The sequence below is a fragment of the Camelus bactrianus genome, chromosome 10 (genome assembly GCF_048773025.1).
Source record: "Camelus bactrianus isolate YW-2024 breed Bactrian camel chromosome 10, ASM4877302v1, whole genome shotgun sequence".
Classification (NCBI taxonomy): domain Eukaryota; kingdom Metazoa; phylum Chordata; class Mammalia; order Artiodactyla; family Camelidae; genus Camelus; species Camelus bactrianus.
In genome coordinates, this window is record NC_133548.1 from 3,423,955 (window position 1) to 3,444,561 (window position 20,607).

Below are 20,607 nucleotides of genomic sequence, written 5' to 3' on the forward strand. Positions count from 1 at the left end.
CCTTTGAGCAGGAAGCCACCTCGTCCCATTTGGGAGTCACTAGGCTGGGAGGGGTCAGGACCTGATCTACCACCTGTCCTGGCAAAGGCCTGAGCCCCCCACACCAATTGGCCGGCACCACTGTCCCCTGCCTGGCCGCCTGCCAGTCTTGAGACATGGCCGCGAGGGGCAGTTATCTGCTCAAGGTTAAGGGGCCGCCTCCTCCCCGTCTGGACCCTCTCCTCGCCAGGCTGGGCCTTCTGGGGGAGAGAGGAGCAGCCACTTGGCTTCGAGGTTAATTCTTGTTTAAACAGACGTTGGGTCCTGAGCTATGCACGGCCCAGCTTTTTGGCTGGCGGACAAGTTGGCAGCTGATGGATAAACATTAAACCAACACCAGGAGAGGGCAGGGTGGCCTGGTCAGATTTCAAACCTCGGTTTGCTCATCTGGCAAAGCCCCAGAAATCTACCCCAACCCTCATGCATTTGCCTCCACTGCTCCTCGCTCCTGCCAGGCCTGCCTGCTTGGAAACCTCCAGACAGATAGGAACGGACAAATTTCACTGAGGGCCAGCAGCAAGGAGGCTGGACAGATGTGCTGGGAACTTCAAAGATGTCAGAACGTGTGGAAATAACCTGACGGGTCTGGAATCCCTCTGCCTCATCCCTGCTGCTCCACCCGGGCTGTCCCCAGGGCTCTCACAGCCTGCTGGTGTTATTATCCTAATTATTTCGGTCACAGACAATTAGAGCCCCTTTCACCCAGAGGAGTTTGGCTGAAATGAAATTATCATCCGTTTCCCCGGGGCCACATTTGCTGCTGAGCAATCGATTCCCACGAGCGAGCAATACTTACGATTGTGCTCCGGGTTTTGCTGTCGAAAAAGGAATCCTTGTCAGACAGGTCAAATCTGTTGAAATATTGGGAAGAAAAAAAAAGACACAGCTCACTGGAGTCTGCTCTCCCTGCTTCCAAGGCCCTGGGAAACCGCACCTCACGCACCAGCAGTGACTGCGAAACTGGCAAAGCCCGGTCCGCACCCCAAGTGTGACCTGACTCTGGCAGCATGTGGAACAGTCTTTTTCGTCCCCCTCACCACTTGGGGTGGCTAGGAGACCCACACTGGTGGGCAGTGACCCCAGCAGCAAGTGTGGTCAGACCTCCCTCCCCAAGGATCCCGTTCCTTCTGATGACACCCCTAGCTGGCAGATTTTAGTCTCTGCTTTAGCACCGCCAGGGAGACTCTACCATCAGACGCTTCCAATATTTAAGACAGTCTCCTTATAATTTCCAAATGGTTTCCATCCTCACGTCTTGGGTGACACAGAGATTTCCTAAGGCTTCCTGGGGGCAGAGGGATGTCTCTGGAATACATTACCCACTCCCCAAGACCATCAGGGTAGAGCTGGGGAGGGCGACAAGGGGTGGGGGTGGCCCAGAGCCTGGAGGTGAGCCAGGCCAAGACAGGGTTCTTGGGGATGCTGAGGGAGTCAGCCAAGGCAGAGCCAAGGGAGGCCAAGGGAGGCCAGAGCTCTGGGGGTGGGGGAAGGGGGGCACTGCCCTCCAATGCCGGAGGAGCCCCTGACCTGGAGCTGGTGGGAGGGGCTGGGCTGGGGCCACTTCCTCCTCTCTTATTTCGTATCCCAGTCGGATCAGGAAACACAGCTAGTAAAGAAAGTGGCCCCTGCCCTGTGACTAACACACTGGCCAGGGCAGAAGCCCCAGTCTGAGCCGAGGCACAGTTTTTCATGTCCCATGAGATCGAGGGTGTCCAGGAGCCCTCCCACCCCTCAGAGCTCGTCATCCAAGTCCCACAGGGCTCCCAGAGCCCAAGCTTTCTTTTTCCACCCAGCCCCATAAAAAGACCAGCAGGACCCCCAAGCAGGGCCACTACTCTCCTACCAGCACCATCCAGTTCCCTGGCCCAGAGGCTCTCTCTCACTTTTTGCCTCTGAAATGGCTTACTTACCCCTAAAATTCTATTGGTTCCCTGAGCTCACTCCTGATTGGTTATTTCCTTCACTCCTGATTGGTTCATTACCCTAATTTCTGATTGGTCCATTTGTAGTACTTTATTTGCATGGAGCTCACTCCTGATTGGTTATCTCTCTCCCTTCTGATTGGTCCAGTTCTACAAAGCTTGTTCCTAATTAGTCAACTTTCATTATACCTCATTTGCATACGATTTTGCAAAGTGTAAACTGGCAGCCTATAAAAGACTGTGTAAACCTATAGACAGGGTGTGGAACTTGGGAGTGTTGATTCTTCTGGGCCTACTGGTGTAATAAACCTGAGTTCTCCAACTCGGAGTGCTGCTTGGTCTCTATCCCAGATCCAGGTTGCTGTCACAACTGAGCGGTGACACCGAGCTGTAACACTGAGCTACAACACTGAGGTGTAACACGTTTTTTCTGCAACACTGGTGCTCCAGCTCTGCCCAGTGAGGCTCCACAGAGGCCTTGTGGCAGCCGCTGACCCAGGTGGCTATGCCCCGCTACCCCGCGGGATCAGGGGAGGAGGGAAGGTTCCAGAACAGGTGCAGCAGTGCCAGGCAACCCCGTTGGCTGTGAGTCCCCGGGGCCTCAGGACTCCAGCTGGGGCTGCTTTTTGGTTCTAGGCTCCCAGAACTGGCAGCCTTCAGGAGGTGCAGTTAACTAGATCCTCTGCCTGGAACGCATCCTGAGAGGGACAGGGCTGGGCCGGGGGAGGATGCCCAGACCACCGGTTTGGGGCTTTAATCCAAGGCCCATACTAGGTTCCCTGTGTCACTCAGCAGAAGGACAAGACTCTTTGTCCCCTTAATTCCTGAGTTGATAGTGACCTTGGAAATTATTTCCAGGACTTCTGTGCCAACGAATCACAAGCTCTCATGTGAATTTGCTCCAGGGGCTGAAATCCCCACTTCTGCGGGGGATGGAGAACTCCCTTTGGCTTCAGAAGACTCCATCCCACACGTGCATTCCTCCAGTCATGGACAACTAGGGGGTGGAATGACCACAGAGAGGGCCCCCTGGGAAGGGGCAGGCAGCTGAGGGCCCACACTTACAGGTGCTGCTTCTCCCGGGAGAAGGGGTAGGAGAGCCTCTTGGTGGTCTGGGGTCTGTGCTCTGCCACCCTGGGCTGGATGGGGTCCGTGATCTTCTGGAGCACAGAGTTGATCTTTTTCAGGAGGCCACGCGTCTCGTTGATGTGATACAGCTGCAGACAAGACGGGGCCGGGGGATGCACGTCATCGGCTGAGCCGCAGCCCTGGGGATCTCCTCTGACACGGTCAGAGAACCAGCCCACCCCATGGACACGGCACGTCCTGGGAGCGGCCACAACGCCCCCTCCGTGCCTGGGTTTCCAGAAAGCTCAGAGTTTCAGGAGATCCCAGCCAGAAAGGCAACTATTGTACAGTCCAGATAACTTCCCTAAACTTTACTTCTGTTTAAAAAGAGGTAATGCCTAGGGTTGGGGTGGGTCTGAGCAGCCGGGAGCTGACCCCCTGCCCAGAACAGCCTCACCCCTCCGGCTCTCCTCTCCGCGTGGTAAAGGAGACCCCCAACGTCTCGCTAAGCTCAGGCAGAAACACTGTCAGACCGCTTCTCAGCCTGAAGTTTTCAGAGATTAAGAAGCAGCAGCCCAGCAAGCTAGGAAGCGTAATTAAAATGGGTCTGATGAATGCACGGAAATACTGAGTATGAAAAGCCAGAGCAGGAAGCTTCACCGTGTCTGTGTTTAGGAGATGGTCCTGGGCCCCTCTGTTTGGGCCCCTCTGTGGGGCTGGGTAACACTCTCTGCCCTCAGGACACTGGGGCCCTCCTGCCCTCCTGGGGTGGGGGCCGGGGATCAGACTTTCATAACAATTCAGACCCTCCTGACGTTTTCCCGCTGGGTGTCTGCAAAACCCAGACCCAGGGACCATCTGGGGTAGACACCAGCACCAACCTTCTTTGTCGGCATCTTCAGTTTCAAAAACTCAGCCTCCCTGCACAGCACATTCCAAGGCGCGTGGATCTTTACAAATCCAACCCCATGAATTTTCGTCTGGAAAGAGGAGAGAAGTCCTTTGTCAGTGAGCAGGTGCGTGGGGCTGAAAACCACTCTCACCTTTGGGGACAGCAGCCGGCCATCACCTCCTGGCTCCTCTGATGTGCTGAGGCACCACTGGGATCCCCTCCTTCCGGACGGCACGGGGAAGCTCGGGGGTGAGTGGGCTCCCCCAGTCTTGTAGGACTGATGCAGAGCCAGGGAGGGGCGGGCCTGGAGGGAGGCCCAGACTCCACAAGGCCTGGGAAGTTCTCAAGGGGGTTAGTCGAGGGTCCCTAAAGCAGCCTGGGCCACAAAAGCCCTTTCATGATAGAGAGCCCAGGCAGGCCCTTCAGCCGAGTGGGTGTACTCGGGACCCGTCAGGCAGGGGTGAGGAGGTGATGGTAAAGATGGTCCCCTCTGGGCGTCTCCGTGGGGTCAGGACACACCTCTGCCTGCACGCAGCCCATCCCCTGGGTTCCCTGCTCTGCACTGCCTTCTCCTAATGTGAGCCGGCTCGACGGCAGGCCCATGTTCAGGTCCAGCTCCCCCGCTGAACTGTCATGACATTGGACGAGTCACTTCTCTCTGGTCCGGCATGTCTGATTGACAGGATTGAGCAGCTGAGGGTCACTGAGTGCTGCCCACCCAGGGGCAGCACAAGCCAAGAGCTTCGAGGGAATGGACTCCAGTTAGCTTGAGGGAAAGGCAGGACCACTGGCCCCTTCACGGATGGGAACAGTGAGGCTTGGCAAGATGAAGTCACTGCCTGGGTTCCTCAGAAAATTAAAACTAGAGCTACCATATATGATCCAGCCATCCCATGTCTGGGTATTTAGCCAAAGGAAATGAAATCAGGATCTTGGAGAGATGTCTGCTCCCCCAGGTTTACTGCAATGTTATTCACAATAGCCAAGATACAGACACAGCCTAACGGTCCCTCGACAGACGACCAGATCAAGACTGTGGTAGATATGCACAGTGGAATATTACTCAGCCACAAAAAGGAGGGAATCCTGCCACTTGTGACAACATGGATGAACCTGGAGGATGTTATGCTAAATGAAACGAGTCAAACAGAGAGGGGCAAGTATCGTATGGTATCACATATATAGAACAACAACTGAAAAAGCTGATTTCATAGAAACAGAGAGGGGGAGGGTATAGCTCAGTGGCAGAGCCTGCACTTAGCATGCACAAGGTCCTGGGTTCAGTCCCCTGTACCCCCGTTACAAAATAAATCAATAAAAAAACTTAATTATGTCCCCCACCAAAGCAAACACACAAACATAGAAACAGAGTAGAATGGTGGTTGCTAGGGGCTGGGGGCTGGGAGTGGGGAGACATCGGTCAGAGGTACCAACTTTCAGTTGAAGGATTTAGTTTTGAGGATGTGACGAACAGCATGTGACTGCAGTTAATGATACGACATTGTATACTCGGAAGGTGGTGAGCGATCTTAAGCGTTCCCCACACACACACACACACACACACACATACAGTTAACTGTGTGTGGTGATGGATGTGTTAATTATCTTGATCTGGGTAATTATTCCACGATGTCTATGTTTACCGAGTCATCACAGTGCAGACTTTAAACATACACAATTATATGTGTCAATTACTCCTCGTTGAAGCTGGGGTGGAAAGTCAGGGCCCGGCAGGCAGCGTGCAGCCGGCAGGTGTGGGAGCCGGTGTTCACACGCAGGCTGTGCCGCCCTGAGTCCACACTGCTAATCGTGGGTGAGATCCGACAAGACCCAACAACTCTACTTTTCTATTTCTTTGTCTCCCCTGCAGTTCAAGTTTCAGAGACCCCCTTCATCTATGAATGGCATTAAGGCGCCAATAGCACGTTCCCCCACCGAAGGCATGTGTAACCCCAGCAGCCTCCCCCATCACCCCGAGATAACTGGGGTGTCCCGTCGTAACAAAAAGCAAAGAAACATGATGTTCTCCGAGACAGAGGGGCTCCAAGGCAGTGGGGTCTGTGGTCCACCAGGCTTCTCAAGGGCACCCCAGGGGCTTGGAGCCCACGCTGGGCCCCCAGGTGGAGGCCCCACCTCATTTTTCCACAACTCTGGGGGTCCTGGCAGAAGGGAACCAGGCCAAGGAAGGGAGGTGTGGCTGACACCCGTTTCAGCTCCTGGGGACCCCAGGTGTCCCGGGTTTGTGGCCACACCACCCCAACCTCTGCCTCCATCTGCACACGCCTACTCCCCTGTGTGGCTCTGGGTTTCCAGTCTCCCCCTCCCTTCTCTTCTAAGGACACCTGTCATTGGATTTTAGGGTCCACATTAATCCAGGATGATCTCATCCAGAGATCAGTACCTTACATCTGCAAAGACCTTCTTCTGAATAAGGTCACGCGCAGGTTCCAGGAGCCGCACGATGCTCGTCATGAAATGGCACGTGAGAGCACCGCGGGGCTTGGTGCAGGGGGCTTATTTAAGCGGTTGGAGGCGTCAAAAAAGCAGGGGTCCAAGAGAGGCTGCTTCAAGGAGACAGCCAGGACCAGGGCGCTCAGGCACAGGGACCGGATGGGCAAGACTCAGAGGTGTGCTGGTGTAGGGCACACCTCTGGGGAACCTGGAGCCTGACTTGACGGTCCAGGGTTGGGGGACGCAGTGCATGGGCTTGGGATCGGGTGCATCTCAGCGTGGACTAGAGCGGGCAGCCCTGGGGGCTTGGGCAAGGGGAGTCCAGATCCTCCCACTGCCCCCAAGGGGCAGGTAGGGTGGCCACCGGGGGAAGCCATGAATTGGGTGGCCTGGGTTGGAGTCCTGGCCCGCACCTTTGTTATCTCTGGCAAGTGACTCCACCTCTCTGAGCCTCCCTCTTCCTCATCTGCAGATCTTTGCAATACAAAGTCACAGTTGGGGGAATCCCTGGTGCTGCTAGCGTCCCTGCCGGGCCCCCTGGCTGGCGGGAGATTCCAGTGCAGGAGAGGCTACCCCGCCTCTCCCCGCCCCAGGCAGCGGAGATCACATCTGCGCGGACTCCTTTGGCCAAGAAGCTTAAAGCCCTCTGCAGCCCCAGGAAGCCCTTGGGGCACTGAGATCAAACAGAAGTCAGTGCTGCCTCCAGTCCTGGTGACTTGTGGGCATGGGGCCAGCCTGTGGGGACCCCTGAGCAGGAAGAAAGGACCATGGGCAGCCCTGTGCAGCCGAACTCATCTTTCCTGTTACAGTTTAGGTTTATTCTGGTGCACAGGGCTCACCCACACGCAAAGACCCAAAATACATTCTTCTGAGTCAATGGAGATTCTCCCGACGGTGGTCAGGGACCAGGGCTGAGCCGGCCTCCCTGGGAAAACACATTCCGCTGTTGACGTGAGCAGCGGGGTCCCTCCCAGGAAAACATCTGGCAGCACTGGAGGAAGGGGTCGTGGGACCGGTTTGACAAGGACACATTTGTGATGTTTTAAACCTTGGTGCCTGGCCTGGCGGCAGCCGGAAGAAACCAGGAGATGCCGGGTCCCCTCCCCCAGCCGATGCCCCGGAGCAGTGGGTTGCCTCCGACTCTGGTCCCTTGTGTGGGAAATCTGGAGGCCACAGAACTGTCGGGGCTGCGAGCCACAGCGTGGGCGTAGGGAGGGCCAGGCCAAGGGCTCTGGGAGGGGCAGGATCGGGGCCCCCAGAATGCTGGCCACCAGGGGAGCAGGGTCGGGCCAAGGTTGCTCCCTCAGCATGAACTAAATGGGGTTAAACCTCCACTCCCAGCCCCACTCGCAAAAATGGAGCCCTCACCACAGCTGCTCTTGGCATTTTCCTTTTCTGAGGAAGAAAATCGCAAACAAAACAAGCACCGACATCCCCACGGGGCACTCGCGGCACGCGAGGATCCTGGGAACCCCTCCCCGCCACGGCCACCTGAGCCTGCTCGTGCTAAGTCACAGGTGGACCGTGGCTTCCAGTGCGCGCTCACGGCCACCCACCCTGTTTGAAGCGTGGGCTTGGAGATTGCTGGAAGGCTGGCATCAGCAAGGCTGAGCATGGGCTCTCCCTGGATGCCCTCAGCACCCAGAGGGCTCCTGGGCAGAGTATCTCCCCAGCCCACCGTGATCCGCGGAGCTGTCGCCCGCCCTGGAGAGCAGCTGTACTGAAATCAGGGTATTAGGGATCCTGAGTGCTTAGGCCTGGGGTCACGGGCCACAAGGAGGGTTTCCCCTGACTGTGTCCTCACGGTGCACAGCCTGCTCCTGGTGACTCCTGCCTGACCATGGGCCAGGGCTGAGCTGCACACACAGGATGCTGCTCCTATGAAGCATAGGAAGACGGTTCCTGGCCACAGCTGGGCACAGGAAGCCCTGGAGCCCAGGTGGGAGACCTGGGCTGAGCCCTTGACCACCACAGGGGCCTGGTCAACCTCCCCCTCCCTCTGCCCTCTGCGTCCTCAGCCCCAGTGAGGACACCACTGTCCCTGGATAGCCTCACAGCACCCAGGGCTGCCCTCTGGGGGGGTTCGTGTTCTCTTCCTCGAATGAGTTTTCTAGGCACATGACATCTGGGGCCACCTCCCAGGTCAGTCCCTTACGACCAGGCTCGTTTTTGGCGGTGTTGGCACCGGCACGGAGGTGAGCTGGAATGCTGGTTCTGGGGCCGGATCTGTTTGGCTGACCAATGTGTCCCTGGGATGGAGAGAGCACCTGGCACAGAGTAGGTGCTCAATATTTGCTGAGTGGGCCATAAAGAGAGGGCAGTCCCTGCTGATCACCTACTGTGCGCAGCCAGGGATGCTCCCGTGTGCCTCTCCCCAACCACTGGCGGGTATTCTTTGTGCGGACACATGTGGACAAGGGTGCAGGCCGGGAGCGTTCCCCGGGGCTGACCCTGACGGGCTCACACCCACCCTCCACCCGGTCGGCTCCCAGAAGGGACGGGAATGCGCTCAGCCGCAGGGCGTGGGTCTGCAGGGAGAGGTCGCCCGCTGACTGGCATTTCCCACGGCGTGGTTACTGCTGACCACATCTGCACTGCCCAGGAGGAGTGGCTTCCGGTCCCTCGGGCACGATCACGTGATGCGCCGGGGCCACCAGGCCTTCCCCACCATCCTAGACATGGTACACTCGCCTCCTGTGAGCCAGGACCCAGAATGTGGTCTCCATGGGAGGCGAGGAGGCGGGATTGGTGGGGGCAGCTTCACCTCCAGTCCTCGGGACGGGGTCTGGACCCCAGGGCCTGGCTTGTTGAAGGAATAAATGGTAAGTTTTCATTCACAGTCCTGCTTCTATGACCGGCGGGGAGATTACTCACCCTCCCACAGAAAACAAAAAATGCTGGACAAAAAAATAAATAAAATAAATGTCATGGCCTTAGAGTTGCTGAAGAGCTGAGAAGGCCAGAGGAGTGACCATGCTGTCCCCGGGGCTTCTACTGATGCAGTCACGTGGGCTGGAGGGGAGACGGAGGTTTCCGCCCCAGGCCCACCCAAGATGGGGAGTCTAAGAGAGGAGCCCCAATGAGCCAGGCCCCCTCGAGATGACACTCTCAGACAAAGGGCTCCCTCCTCCAACCCCGGGAGTTGCAAGGAAGGCAGTCCTGGTACCGAGCTGAGCGGGAGAAGGAGGGATGGGAACCACCCCAAGAAGTTCTGGTCCCAAAGGCCATGGCCCCAGAAGGTCCAGGCACCTCAGCCCGTGACCTCGGTTCAGAGTGGTTCTATCTGTAATGGCCTCAAGATGTGTGATGAATGCAAGTGCCAAAGACAAGGGCACCTTCCTTCCCGACTTGAGTGCCCACCACGGGCTATGTCAGGGTGGTGGCCAGTGGGCAAGAGTGCAGGCCCACCAGGACAGGAGACAGCTGGAGGGGAACCATCAGAAGGGACTCCCTCAGCCTGGGACTCTCAAAGGATCAGATAGCTACCACGTCAGCTATGCTCACCTCGTCCAGAGAAACCAACCTCAAGACAGAAAGGTTCTGCAAAGGACAGGAAACTATTAAAAATGGACACAGCCAACTTGGACCAGAGCCAAACTGAACTTCCCGAAATAAAAGACTATCATGACGAGAACTGGAAATTCAACAGACACGTTTGAAGACACCTGATGTCTCCAGGGAAAGGGAGACACGTAGGGGTGGAGCAGCGGGGTCCTCTCCAGGAGGGAAAAAAACAACCCAGATCTGTAGCTGAGCATTTGCCGATTTCCCTGGTGTCACTACTCCCACCACCGCCTAGGTCAAGCTCCCAAAGGGTTAACACCGGCAGGCAGGATCCCTGATGAGGCAGAGAGAGCTGACTCGGGCCCACCGCCGGCCTAGAGACACAAGCGGATGTCAGAACTGCAGCCAGCGGGACGCAGATTTCAGCCCAACCGCCTGGGACCCAGGCAGAGCTGTCTTTGGGGGACTTTAAAGATGTGACTTAATAAAAAACGTCCAGAATTCACTTTATGACAAGTGTGCTTCCACAAAACCAACACAGGCCCAAAGGAAGTCTGCTGGGGTGTATAAAATTCCAGCCCTTAAGACTCAAGAGACATAAGATCTTCAGGGCCAAAGAAATGAATGTGTAATGGTGGAATTATGAATGAAGAAATGACAGCTTCAGGACCAGACTAGAGGCCCCTAACATCCTATTGTGGGAGAGGCCCATGGTGGCGGTGCTAAGCCTCGGGGTGGGAATGGGGGGCTGCAGACCATATGGTTCAGGGCAAAGCACACGAGGTTAGGAGCCAGGACCCGGCTTCAAGTGCTCGCCTTGCCCCTCAGCCTTGGGGGTCTTGGTCTCCTTCCTCCTTCCTTACAGACCCTTGGTTCCTCCCTCTGTAAAGGGATCTGATTCCTGTGCCACCGATGGGTTAGGGCGGTGGGTTAGGGCACCCGCACGGGGTTGGGTGGGGGCTTGCTTCCAAACTGACAAGTCCCTGGCCTCAGGTGGAAACTGCAAGGGCCACGTCCCCCTCCCTGCCCACCACTCCAGGAGGAAGGAAGTGCCCTCATCTCCATTCTACAGACAGGGAAACTGACGTCCAGAGAGGGGAAGCCACTTGCCCGAGGCTGCTCAGCTAGGAAGTGGCTGGGCAGGGACCAACCCTCACCGGGAGCTCGGAGGCCGCATCCTCGCCGCCTGACTGCACGTCCCAGTGCGGAAGCAGCACCCATCCTCCCGCAGTCAGCTCCTCACCGGCTTTTCCAAAACAACATCCACAAAGATGGGAAACAGATGCGGCCAAGACCGACACCGGCCCTGAGGACCGCGGAGAAGCAGCGGCCCGCCAGCCCGGGGCGCCGAGAGGAGCCCCTGGCTGTGCCATGAGAGCACACTGACTTTACGGGGTTCCTGTGTCTGCGGCCTTAATAACGCTGCCAAAGCCGGGTCAGGTTCAACTTCAGGGCAGCGCGGGCCTCGGACACCCCCAGCGCACAGCCCGGACTTCAGTGTGTGGCCTTCTTGGCGTGACCATTGGACATAAATAACGTCCAGGCTTGGAGGCCAGACCTGAAAAATGCTGATGGGTTTTAGTTGCAAGGGAACATTTTGGCCACAAACTGCTCTTGTCAGTTTAATGGGAACCCTGGATGCTGACCCCAGGGCTGCTGGAGGTGGCGGGGAGGGGAGGGAGAGGCTCTCCCTGAGAAGGAAGGCCTGGGCCTCCTGCCTCAGTGACCTTTCTCCTCCTCATTTCCTACTATGCATGCTGTCCCGGGGGGGTCTCTGACGTGGGACCCTCTTGGACCCTCACATGTGAAGCCGACTCCAGGGGCCATCCTCCGGATCAAGGCGCCAGACCCCATCGTGACACCCAGGGCCCCTCTCTGGCTGGAGTCTGGGGAAGCAATTTTCAACCTGAGTTCCCCTGAGCCCACAGTGCCCAGGGAGGCTGGGGTGCAATGAGGGACCCGTGGTCAGAGCCTGTCGGCCAGTTTCAACCTCTATCCGTCCTATGTGAGCACCTTTCTTCCAGACCCTCTCCACGGGCTCTCAGCCCAGGGTACCCAGTGTGGAGGGTCTCTGTCTGGGGTGACCTCTGGGGCACTGAACAGTGGATCAGGGGCTTTTGCGGGGACACTAGGGGTCCTTCCCAGGGGATGTTTCTGATGGCTCGTGGGGGAACAGGTCAGCACACGCCTCGCACCTCAAAGCATGGTCCAGCGCCAGCAGGTTCCTGTGCTCTGGGAGCAGGTTAGAAAGGCAAGGGCGGGGCCGCCCAGACCTGCGGGGCCCCAGACTGCATCTGGACGGGACCCGGGGCTCCTGTGTGCATCCCAGGCCCTGCCCTGAGGCGGCCAGGCCAAGGCTTGGGCTCCCCTGGGCCACACCACCTGCCCTGCTCTGCCCTCCAACCAGAAGCCATGGCCCCCCTAGCTGTACCCCTAGGGTCCCTGAGCCACCCTGCTCCTGAGATAACCCCCGTGTGTGGAGTCTCAGCTTGTAGTGGGGTGAATAGTGCTCCCCAAAGAGATGTCCACATCCTTACTCCGGTGTCTGTGAATGGGACCTTACTTGGGAACAGTCTTTGCAGAAGAAATCAAGATAAGGTTATGCCGGGTTAGGGCGGGTCTTAAACAGAATGACTGGTGTCCTTACAAGAAGAGGGGAGGCACGTGGAGGCACACGGAGGAGCAGGCCGAGTAAGGATGAGGCAGAGGCGGGAGGGATGTGGCCGCTGCCCAGGAGTGCCTGGGGCCCCCAGGGCTGGAAGAAGTGTGGGGGACCCTCCCCTAGAGCCTTGGGAGGCAGCACGGCCCTGCTGACAGCTTGATTTTGGACTCCAGGCCCCCAGAACTGGGAGAGAATCAATTTGTGTTGTTGGCAGCCCCCCAGTCTGTGGTCATTTATGCCGGCGGCCCCAGGACACTCACTGTTACGTGTCCCCAAGAGCTGCCCCCCCTGTGCCCTCGGCCAGGCTGGTCTTCCACTAGCCATCATGGGATGTCTTCACGACAGGAAACCTCCTGACTCGGGAGAAAGGCTCGCCCTGCACACAGGGGCCCGCTCTGCCCAGGAGCGGTCCAGCCTCACACATTCGCCGGCCCCCGGGGGAACACAGGCAGGTCGTGTACCTCTGGGCCGCCGGTGAGCGCAGGCAGCTCAAAGGGGCTCTCCTGCGCCCGGAGGCCTTGTTTATCTTCCCTTCATTTCTCTCGCCCCCTCTTTCCTTTTGCTCCTGCTAACTGAAAATCGGCACTTGCCATCTGCCTCTGCTTGGATTAAATCACAAGCCGCTGCGGCCGCTGACCCCCAGCGCTCCTGGGGAGGAGCGCAGGCTGGGGGTCAGGAATGAGGCGCCCTGTGCTCTGGGACAACGGGCCGAATAGGCCTTCAGATAGTTAGGCATTTTCAGGAGATTTTATGACCCCAATTCTTGCATCTCCTCATATCTAGAAAAGCACTAAAACTTACATTAATGGTGATATCTGCTCCTTGTGACCAGCAGCAGCCTTCTGCCTACGTGTGTGCTCGGCTGCACGTGCCCCCTTCGCTGAAATCACATGTAATGCTGAGTGCTCCCCCTGCCTCTCAGGAACAGCTCCTCAGAGCTCTCTGGGAGGCTGTCTCCGGGGCTACAGTCCTCATCTTGCCCCCAAACACAGCTTAATCCACAGCTCTCACGTTGTGTGATTATATTTCAGTCAACACTCCCATCCAGCCTTTAAAGGAGGCTCTCAATATCGGCCCGCCGGGGACATTGGTGATGTCTGGGGACATTTTTGGCTGCATTTTGGGGATGCGGTTAACATCAAAGTCGGCAGTGCTGAAGTTCAGAGACTCTGCTCTAGAGCAACGAATCTTCACCTTTTAGGGATTGCTGAGTGTTTGCCTATTTGATGGGATTCCATGGACTTCTCTCTCCAGGTAAAAGCACAGAAGCCCCAAATTGTGCTTCAAAGTGCGTAAGGTTGCAGGACTGGGCTCTCTCAGGTGATCTTGTTCCCCAAACTGCAAACCCTTTCATGCCTTGTAACCCGAGCACCTCTCCCCTCCCCTCCCCGGGAGTGAGTCATTGGCCAAGCGTCTCTCCCCGGAAAGAAACAGGCAGCGGTCCTCCTGCTAATCTCGCTGGCAGGGGCCCGCACACACCCGCTGGCCTGGCCCCACACCCCAGCCGGCCTCTGAAGAGACTCGGGCCTCCGAGGAGCGGGTGGAAGCGCCTGGCCGCCGTGGACGGAGCTCTCCCAGCAGCCCTGGCCTGGGTCATCTCGAGGGGCGTTCAGGAACCCGGGGCCCGGGGTGCGCGGTGGTGCTCTGAGGCTCCAGCTGGAGGTCGGCTGCTTTGAACCCCTGAGCTGTCTAGTCTATGCCAGAGCAACGTCTCCGTTAAAAAAAAGGCCCAGTCAGCTGCTGGGAAGGCTTTTAAGCTGGAGAGCCAAACAGTGGACGAAATTTTGGGTCACTGTGATCTAGTGACTTACAATAAGAAATACATATATATATATTTTCTATTAAAGTTTGTGTTTTTCCCGGTGGAGGTACCGGGATTAAGCCCAGGACCTCGTGCATGCTGAGCATGCAGAGAAATGTATTTCTGGTCTCTGTCTTCTAGTCCTGGGACAGAGCTCCTAAAACTCTAGGAATTTCCTAAGTGAGGATGGCGAGAAAGGTGCCTCTTGTTATGTGAGTGAGGTGACCTTTTGGAAAGTACCTCCTTTCCAAAGGAATTGGGGCTGGTTGCCAGGGGAACCAACCACATGACTAGAGGGTGGAACTTCCAGTCCCACCTGAGATGTCTGGGTTGGGGAGAAGGGCTGCAGGTTGAACCAATCACCGATAGCCAATGATTTAATCAGATGTGCCCGCGTAATAAATCCTCCATAAAGACCCAAAAGAACAGGGTCTGGAGAGCTTATGGGTCAGCGAACATGGCAGATTTGGGGGGACTGGTGCTCAGAGGGGACCTGGGAGCTCCGCACCCACTCCCTACACCTTGCCCTGAGCATCTCTTCCATCTGAGTGTTCCTGAGTTACATACTTTCATAATAAACCAGATGATCTAGTAAGTACCATGTTTCTCTGAGTTCTGTGAGCCGCTCTAGCAAACTAATCGAACCCCAAACGGTTGAAACCTCTGAACGGTAGCCAGCGGGTCAGAAGCACACTGGGGCTCACAAATGCTGGCTGAAGGGGCTGGGGCGCCTGTCGGCCTGAGCCCTACCCTGTGCCGTCTGGTCCAGATACTTAGTGGTCAAAGTGAGTGAAGCTGAAGAGCACCCAGCTGGTGTCCGAGGACGGCTAGGGGGTGGGGGGAACCACCCACACACGTTGGAACTGGGTGCAGAATCCTCGCTGCTTATCTGGACAACTCGACCTTCTCTGGTGACAGTGACCAATGTCTCTATGTTTACATTTTATTTCAAAGCCATGATAGAGAAAACGAAGGTTTTAAAAGGACACTACGTACGTGGCATGTGACTGGACTTGGAAAGGCCCTTCTCTCTCCTCTGTGAGCTCTGCTTTTCCATTTCCACATGAACAATAATACGTGATCGAATATTAACACCAGCCAGTAAGAAGTTCCTGAGCGTCAGATTCGGGGTGAAGCGCTTCACAATAACCCAGTGATGTAAATACTGCCGTTATCTCGTTTGACACATGGGGAAACTGAGGCCTAAGCAGCCCAGGAAGGCTTGCAAAGGCCCGGTGGAGGGCCTGGGGTCTGGCCGGGATCAGTGTGAATTTCCAGACCTCGGGGAGGTGGTGGTCCTTGCAAACGTGAGCTTTGAAGGTTGCACACAGGGAAGAGTAGCAGGGACAGAGGGTAAATCCCTTGCTGAACAGACAAGGCACACGGAGCACAGAGCCCAGGTCACAGCTCGTTGGGGAGGTCTCTGCCTCCCAGCACCCCTAGGCTCGCCTGTCTCTGACGGATGACTTGCATAGTAGCCATATTTTTCAGACTAACAGCTGCGGGGCTGGCCTGGCGGGACTGCGAAAAGTCAGTGAGAATTGACTGCTCTCTTTTGAGTGGAACCGGCTCAGGTCTAAGACAAAGAGAGACAGAAAACTGCGAAGGACCAGCACACCCCTGCCTGCAGCTGCCGCCCTCCGTGTCAGGCATATGGGCTCTCTGCACCCTTGTCAGGAACCATCTTGGCTTCCTGACAGTCACAACCTTTAAGGCCCCTCATGCCCTGGCCACTCCAGCGGGAACCAACCCTACAGCAGAACTCACCAACGCCCGCCAGGCCGCCGCAGCCCCGCAGGTGCACACCACCCAGAGGGATGGTCCCTGCCGAGCACAGGGCCCCTCGACCCCCAGGGCAAGGCAGAAAGAGGCCTGCTGATTTTCAAGGGAAGTCACATCAGCTTGTGACACAGTGTTCACGTGGGCTCCCTAACTGACTCGCTTTCTCATCTAAGTCCCCCAGACCCGCCTCATCTCTGGACTCGAAGCGCTCGTTACTTAAGGACACAGCGCTTCTCACTGAGGAAACGGCAGACGGACGCTAACATCTGTCGTGAACTTGACTGTGGACTCACGGGGCCCTGCGCTGACATGCTGACTGCTTTTTCTGCTCCTGCTGCGCTGCAAAGACTGCTGCTGACTCTTGGTTAATACGCACGGTGACGGTTCCACAGGCTGGGGGCCTCACCCTGACTCCCCTGTGTTCATGGAAGGAAGCCCCCCAACGCCACGCGCACAGAGAGGTCAAGGAGTCGGCGAGGGAGCCTCAGCAAACCCACTGAGAAGCTGAGGGCTTGAGCCGCGATCCCCAGGGCCACCAAGGGCCGCCAAGGTTGCCTCTCCCAACACGGCTGTGCCTTCTGCCCCCAGGCCAGCCACAGCCAGGCCAGCCCACCTTCTGATCTCCCCAGAAAACCTTCGCTTAGAAAGGTTCCCAGGCTTTGCCAAAAAGAGGAGCTCCGTCTAGAAACAGCATTGCAATCACGGCATCTCAGCGTGCCAGGGCCCCCCAGGGATCAGCCAGACCACCTCTTCGTTTGACAGACGGAGAAACTGAGGCCCCGAGAAGCCAAGGTCAACCGGCAGGGAGACTCCCAGGAGAGCTGGGTCCTCCGTCCATCAAACGGGCACATCTTCCCGGGGAGGGGGTACTGACCAGAGAGGGAAGTGCCTTGACCTTCCTGAGACGGCCAGCCCCGCCCCCAGGGCAGAAGTGGGGGTGGGGCCTCGGATCAGGGTCCCCACCCTTAACCAGAAAAGCGTCAGCATTTTCCTAAGAACGGGTGAACGCTGAGCAACGTGCCACACCACCTCCTGAAAACGGCCCATCGCGTGCGCCCGCCCGGGAGAAGGCGGTGGGCACTTACGTCCTCGTCCCGCTCCAGCTCCAGCCCGGCTTCCACCAGGTTCCCCTCGTACTCCTCCCTGCGGAACCGCTTGTCGTCCTCGTGGTAGTCCAGCGGGGGCTCGGGCTCCGCCGCTCCCACCGGGCCCGCCTTCCCGGGGAGGGGCTGGTCCTGCCTGCCGCCGCGGGCTGCCGGGCCGCCATCTCCGTGCTGGACCCTCCTGGCCAGGGTCCTGCTGCCCGAGCCCCTCTTGTGATGGTACACCAGGATGTAGTCCACCTTGCGCCGGCCGTCCCGGAAGTACAGGCCATACTTGCACTCGGCGTCGGGGTCCACGGATAGCGAGTTCAGCAGCTGCGGGGGGAGAGGATGAAACCCACTCGCTGTCAAGCGGCCAGTGATGGCCAGTTGGCAAGCGGCCAACTGCGCCACCCACTCGCTCCCCGACTCCTTCCAGTAACGCTTGGCCAGGCCGGCCGGGGCAGGCACTGCGGAAGGCCCTGCCTTCGTGCAGCTGACATTCAGAAGGAGGCGTTGCTGCTGACCACAGCTGAGGATGCCAAGCGGGCCACTCAGCACGTGAAAGCCTGCGGAGCGAGGGCAGGCTGGCTGGGGGGGGGGAGCAGGCTGCTGCAACCGGGCGTCAACTCTGCGAGGCCAAGCCCCAGGGAGTGCTCTCACACGGGCCCCCAGGGGCCCAGGCAGAGCAGAGCTGAGCTCCGGTTCTGCGCCCACACATCTCAACATCTGATGGCCAGTGAACGTGGCCCGAAATGGCCCACGCCCGGCCGGGTTCCTGGTGCCGCCTCTGCCACTAACTCGCTGTGTGGTTGGGGCTGGGCGACCAGTGTGTGTGAGTCTGGGTTCTCCCCAGAGCAGATCCTAGTTCAGCAGTTTGCATGGGAGGTGGCCTCAGGGGCCAGAATGAGCTGGGGGACGGAGGGTGGCGGCTGATAGAAGGGGTGACAGCGCCGGCCCCCGCACACACAGCCCTGCCTTGGTTTCCTTATCTGCCTGCATCTCCAGGGAGGTAGGAGTTGGGGGCAGCAGGTTACAAGTTCGGGCCTGCACACAGGGGCCTCGATGCATGGCTTCTGCTAAAGCCACACTCGGTTTCTAGAACTCTCATGGGATGTGGCTGGTAGTTGAAGGCAGCTAGGCTCACCAGCCAGCTCGCCGCTGGAAATAAGAGAAAAGAAATAAAACCATGCTGGAAGTAGTCTCACAAGCAAGTCCATACCGCTCAGGGGCCTCAGAGCTGCCCGGGGGCCGAGGGCGCAGGGCCACACCTGTGTGGGCAGGTGGGCGGCACCGGGAGGGCTGGGGGCTCTGACGGGAGGAGGAGGCCCAGCCCTGCCCAGCCTGGGACAGCGCCAGGGACAACGGCAGCATCTTTGGCGGTCGTGTTACAATGTGGCGGGAGAGGCGCAAAAGAGTTGTCCGTCTCATCTTGTCGGGGGGAGACTGAGGCCCAGTGAGGGGAGGGGGCCCCGAGGTTATAGAGCAGGTGGGCTGAGCCCAGCCTGGAATCCTGTCTGCACACCCAGGGTGCACCCCCCCAAGCCCGACGGTAACAGGGACGTAGGGCAACACTCTTTCTCGGCACGGGCACATCCTCTGAGGCCCCGCACGAGGGCCGCTATAAATAGGGCTACTTGACCTGGAGGAAGTTGAGGCTCATGTGGGCGAAGCGGTCAACTCATGCTGCCCAGGTGCCCCAGTGATCTGCTCTGCCCCTGGTGCCATAAGGACACCGTTAGGGAGAGAGTGGCCGTCCAGCTGAGCCTCAGTTCTGCCCCCACCGCTCCCAGAACCACAGGTAAGGTCAGGGTACAGTGGGCTTTAGGCAAGTCTGGGCTCAGTCCCTCTCCAGCTATGAGTCCTGGGGAGATACTCTACCTGCTCTGGGCCTCAGTTTCTGCCTCTGTAAAATGGGTGGATAATAGAAGCTGACCCTACTGGCAGCCAGAGGAGGAACTGAGTTAAAAGAACGCTGGGGCTGGGTGGACGCTCCCTCTAACTCCAGGACGGGTGCCCGGGGGCCATCTTATCTCCCTGCCCTCTACCCTGGTGCCAAAGGCAGGTGCTCATTCCCCTGAATATCTCAGGAAGGTCAGGGAAATGCAGAGTCACAATCAGCTGGTGGCGAGAGGTGGTGCCTCCCCTCGCAGGGGAGTGGGCAGAAGACCCAGCCCCAAAGGCTGCCTGGGAGGGTGGAGACTCTGGCCAGTGCTTGGGGACGAAGCTGCTGCTGGGCGGGGTAAGAGGGCGGGGGGGCGGTCAGAGCCAGGTGGACAAGCGGTCTCCGGGCGGGCAGGGAGCCAGGGTACACGTCCTGCGGCCAGCATCCCGGGCACTCCAGACTCAGCGTCTCTACAAGGGGCTCATCCCTGCTTTCCAAACGGGGAACTCAGGTCTTCCGAGCGGAGCCAGGGGCCGTGTACAGCTCTGGAGGGCTGGACTGCTCATCCTTGTCTCCTGCCTGGACACCTTCCCCAGCTTCCTCTCCCCCTTCTCCATGTCTCCCTCTCCCCTCCCCCAGCCTAACTGGCACCAGGACGTCTCAGCCCCTTCTCCCTGCCTTTGTATGTGCTGTGCTCCCTACCTGCCGCCCTTCCTTCCCTGCCCTTTGTAATTCTCCCTAGCTTCCCCCGCACTGGACAAATTCCCCTGTCCTCCACGATCTGAGGTCCCTGGCCTCTCCAGCCAGTGCGGAGCCTGTGTGCTGGGACTGCCCCAGAGCCGCCCATGCACAAGCTCTTAACTCACGGGGCCCCTCAGCTGGCGGCAGGACCCTGAGGCCGGGCCTGGGACTGTCCCTAACACACTCCCCTCTAGAAGCTGTTACACACACAGCAGGCTCAACACCTGGCGTGGGCTCGGGCCATGTCCCCGGCTGGCTGGAACACTGAGCAAAGGGGACCAGAAGGCCCTCAGAGAACAGGAAGGAAGCTCAGAGTGACCCCATCAAGTCAGGGCGCAGGGAAATTAACACAGGGAGAAAATTCCCCACCAACAGGAGACAGGAAAAGGTTACAAAGTTCAAAACCGAACAACAGCTATCTGTCCGCGGGGGCCCAGTGGAGGACCTTCAGGGCCTGATAGTCTGGGAGTGTAGAAACATCCCCTGAACATCTCCCACCATCTGGGGGAGCGACAGCACAGAGCCTGACGAGTGCATGTCCTCTGCTTTCCTCTGAAGACCAGCTCAGTGGGGAAGAGTTGTTGGAAGAATTAAGCATGTTAACACACGTAAAGGGTTTACGACAGGACCTGGCCGATGCTGAATCCCCAACAGAAGTTTGCTCTAATTGGAAACTGAGACACAGCACAAATAAAGAACTAGGGGAGAACAGGGGAAAATAATCCCATGGTCAAAGTGGACCACAAATTAAAGATGGCGCCAGTGCCAAATCTAGATT

At 57.9% G+C, this 20,607-nt stretch overlaps 1 protein-coding gene across 12 annotated transcripts in view; it reads right to left on the minus strand.

Moving 5' to 3' along the window:
• ANO1 (anoctamin 1) overlaps positions 1 to 20,607 on the minus strand; it is a 133,009-nt gene that overhangs the window by 54,626 nt on the left and 57,776 nt on the right. For all 12 annotated transcript variants that reach the window (XM_074371545.1, XM_074371550.1, XM_074371548.1 and 9 more), the window contains exons 3-6: positions 17,207 to 17,539; positions 3,911 to 4,009; positions 3,027 to 3,178; positions 836 to 890 (exon numbers count right to left, since the gene is read on the minus strand). In XM_074371545.1, the coding sequence (XP_074227646.1) occupies positions 836 to 890; positions 3,027 to 3,178; positions 3,911 to 4,009; positions 17,207 to 17,539 (639 nt within the window). The remainder of the gene's footprint in view (positions 1 to 835; positions 891 to 3,026; positions 3,179 to 3,910; positions 4,010 to 17,206; positions 17,540 to 20,607) is intronic.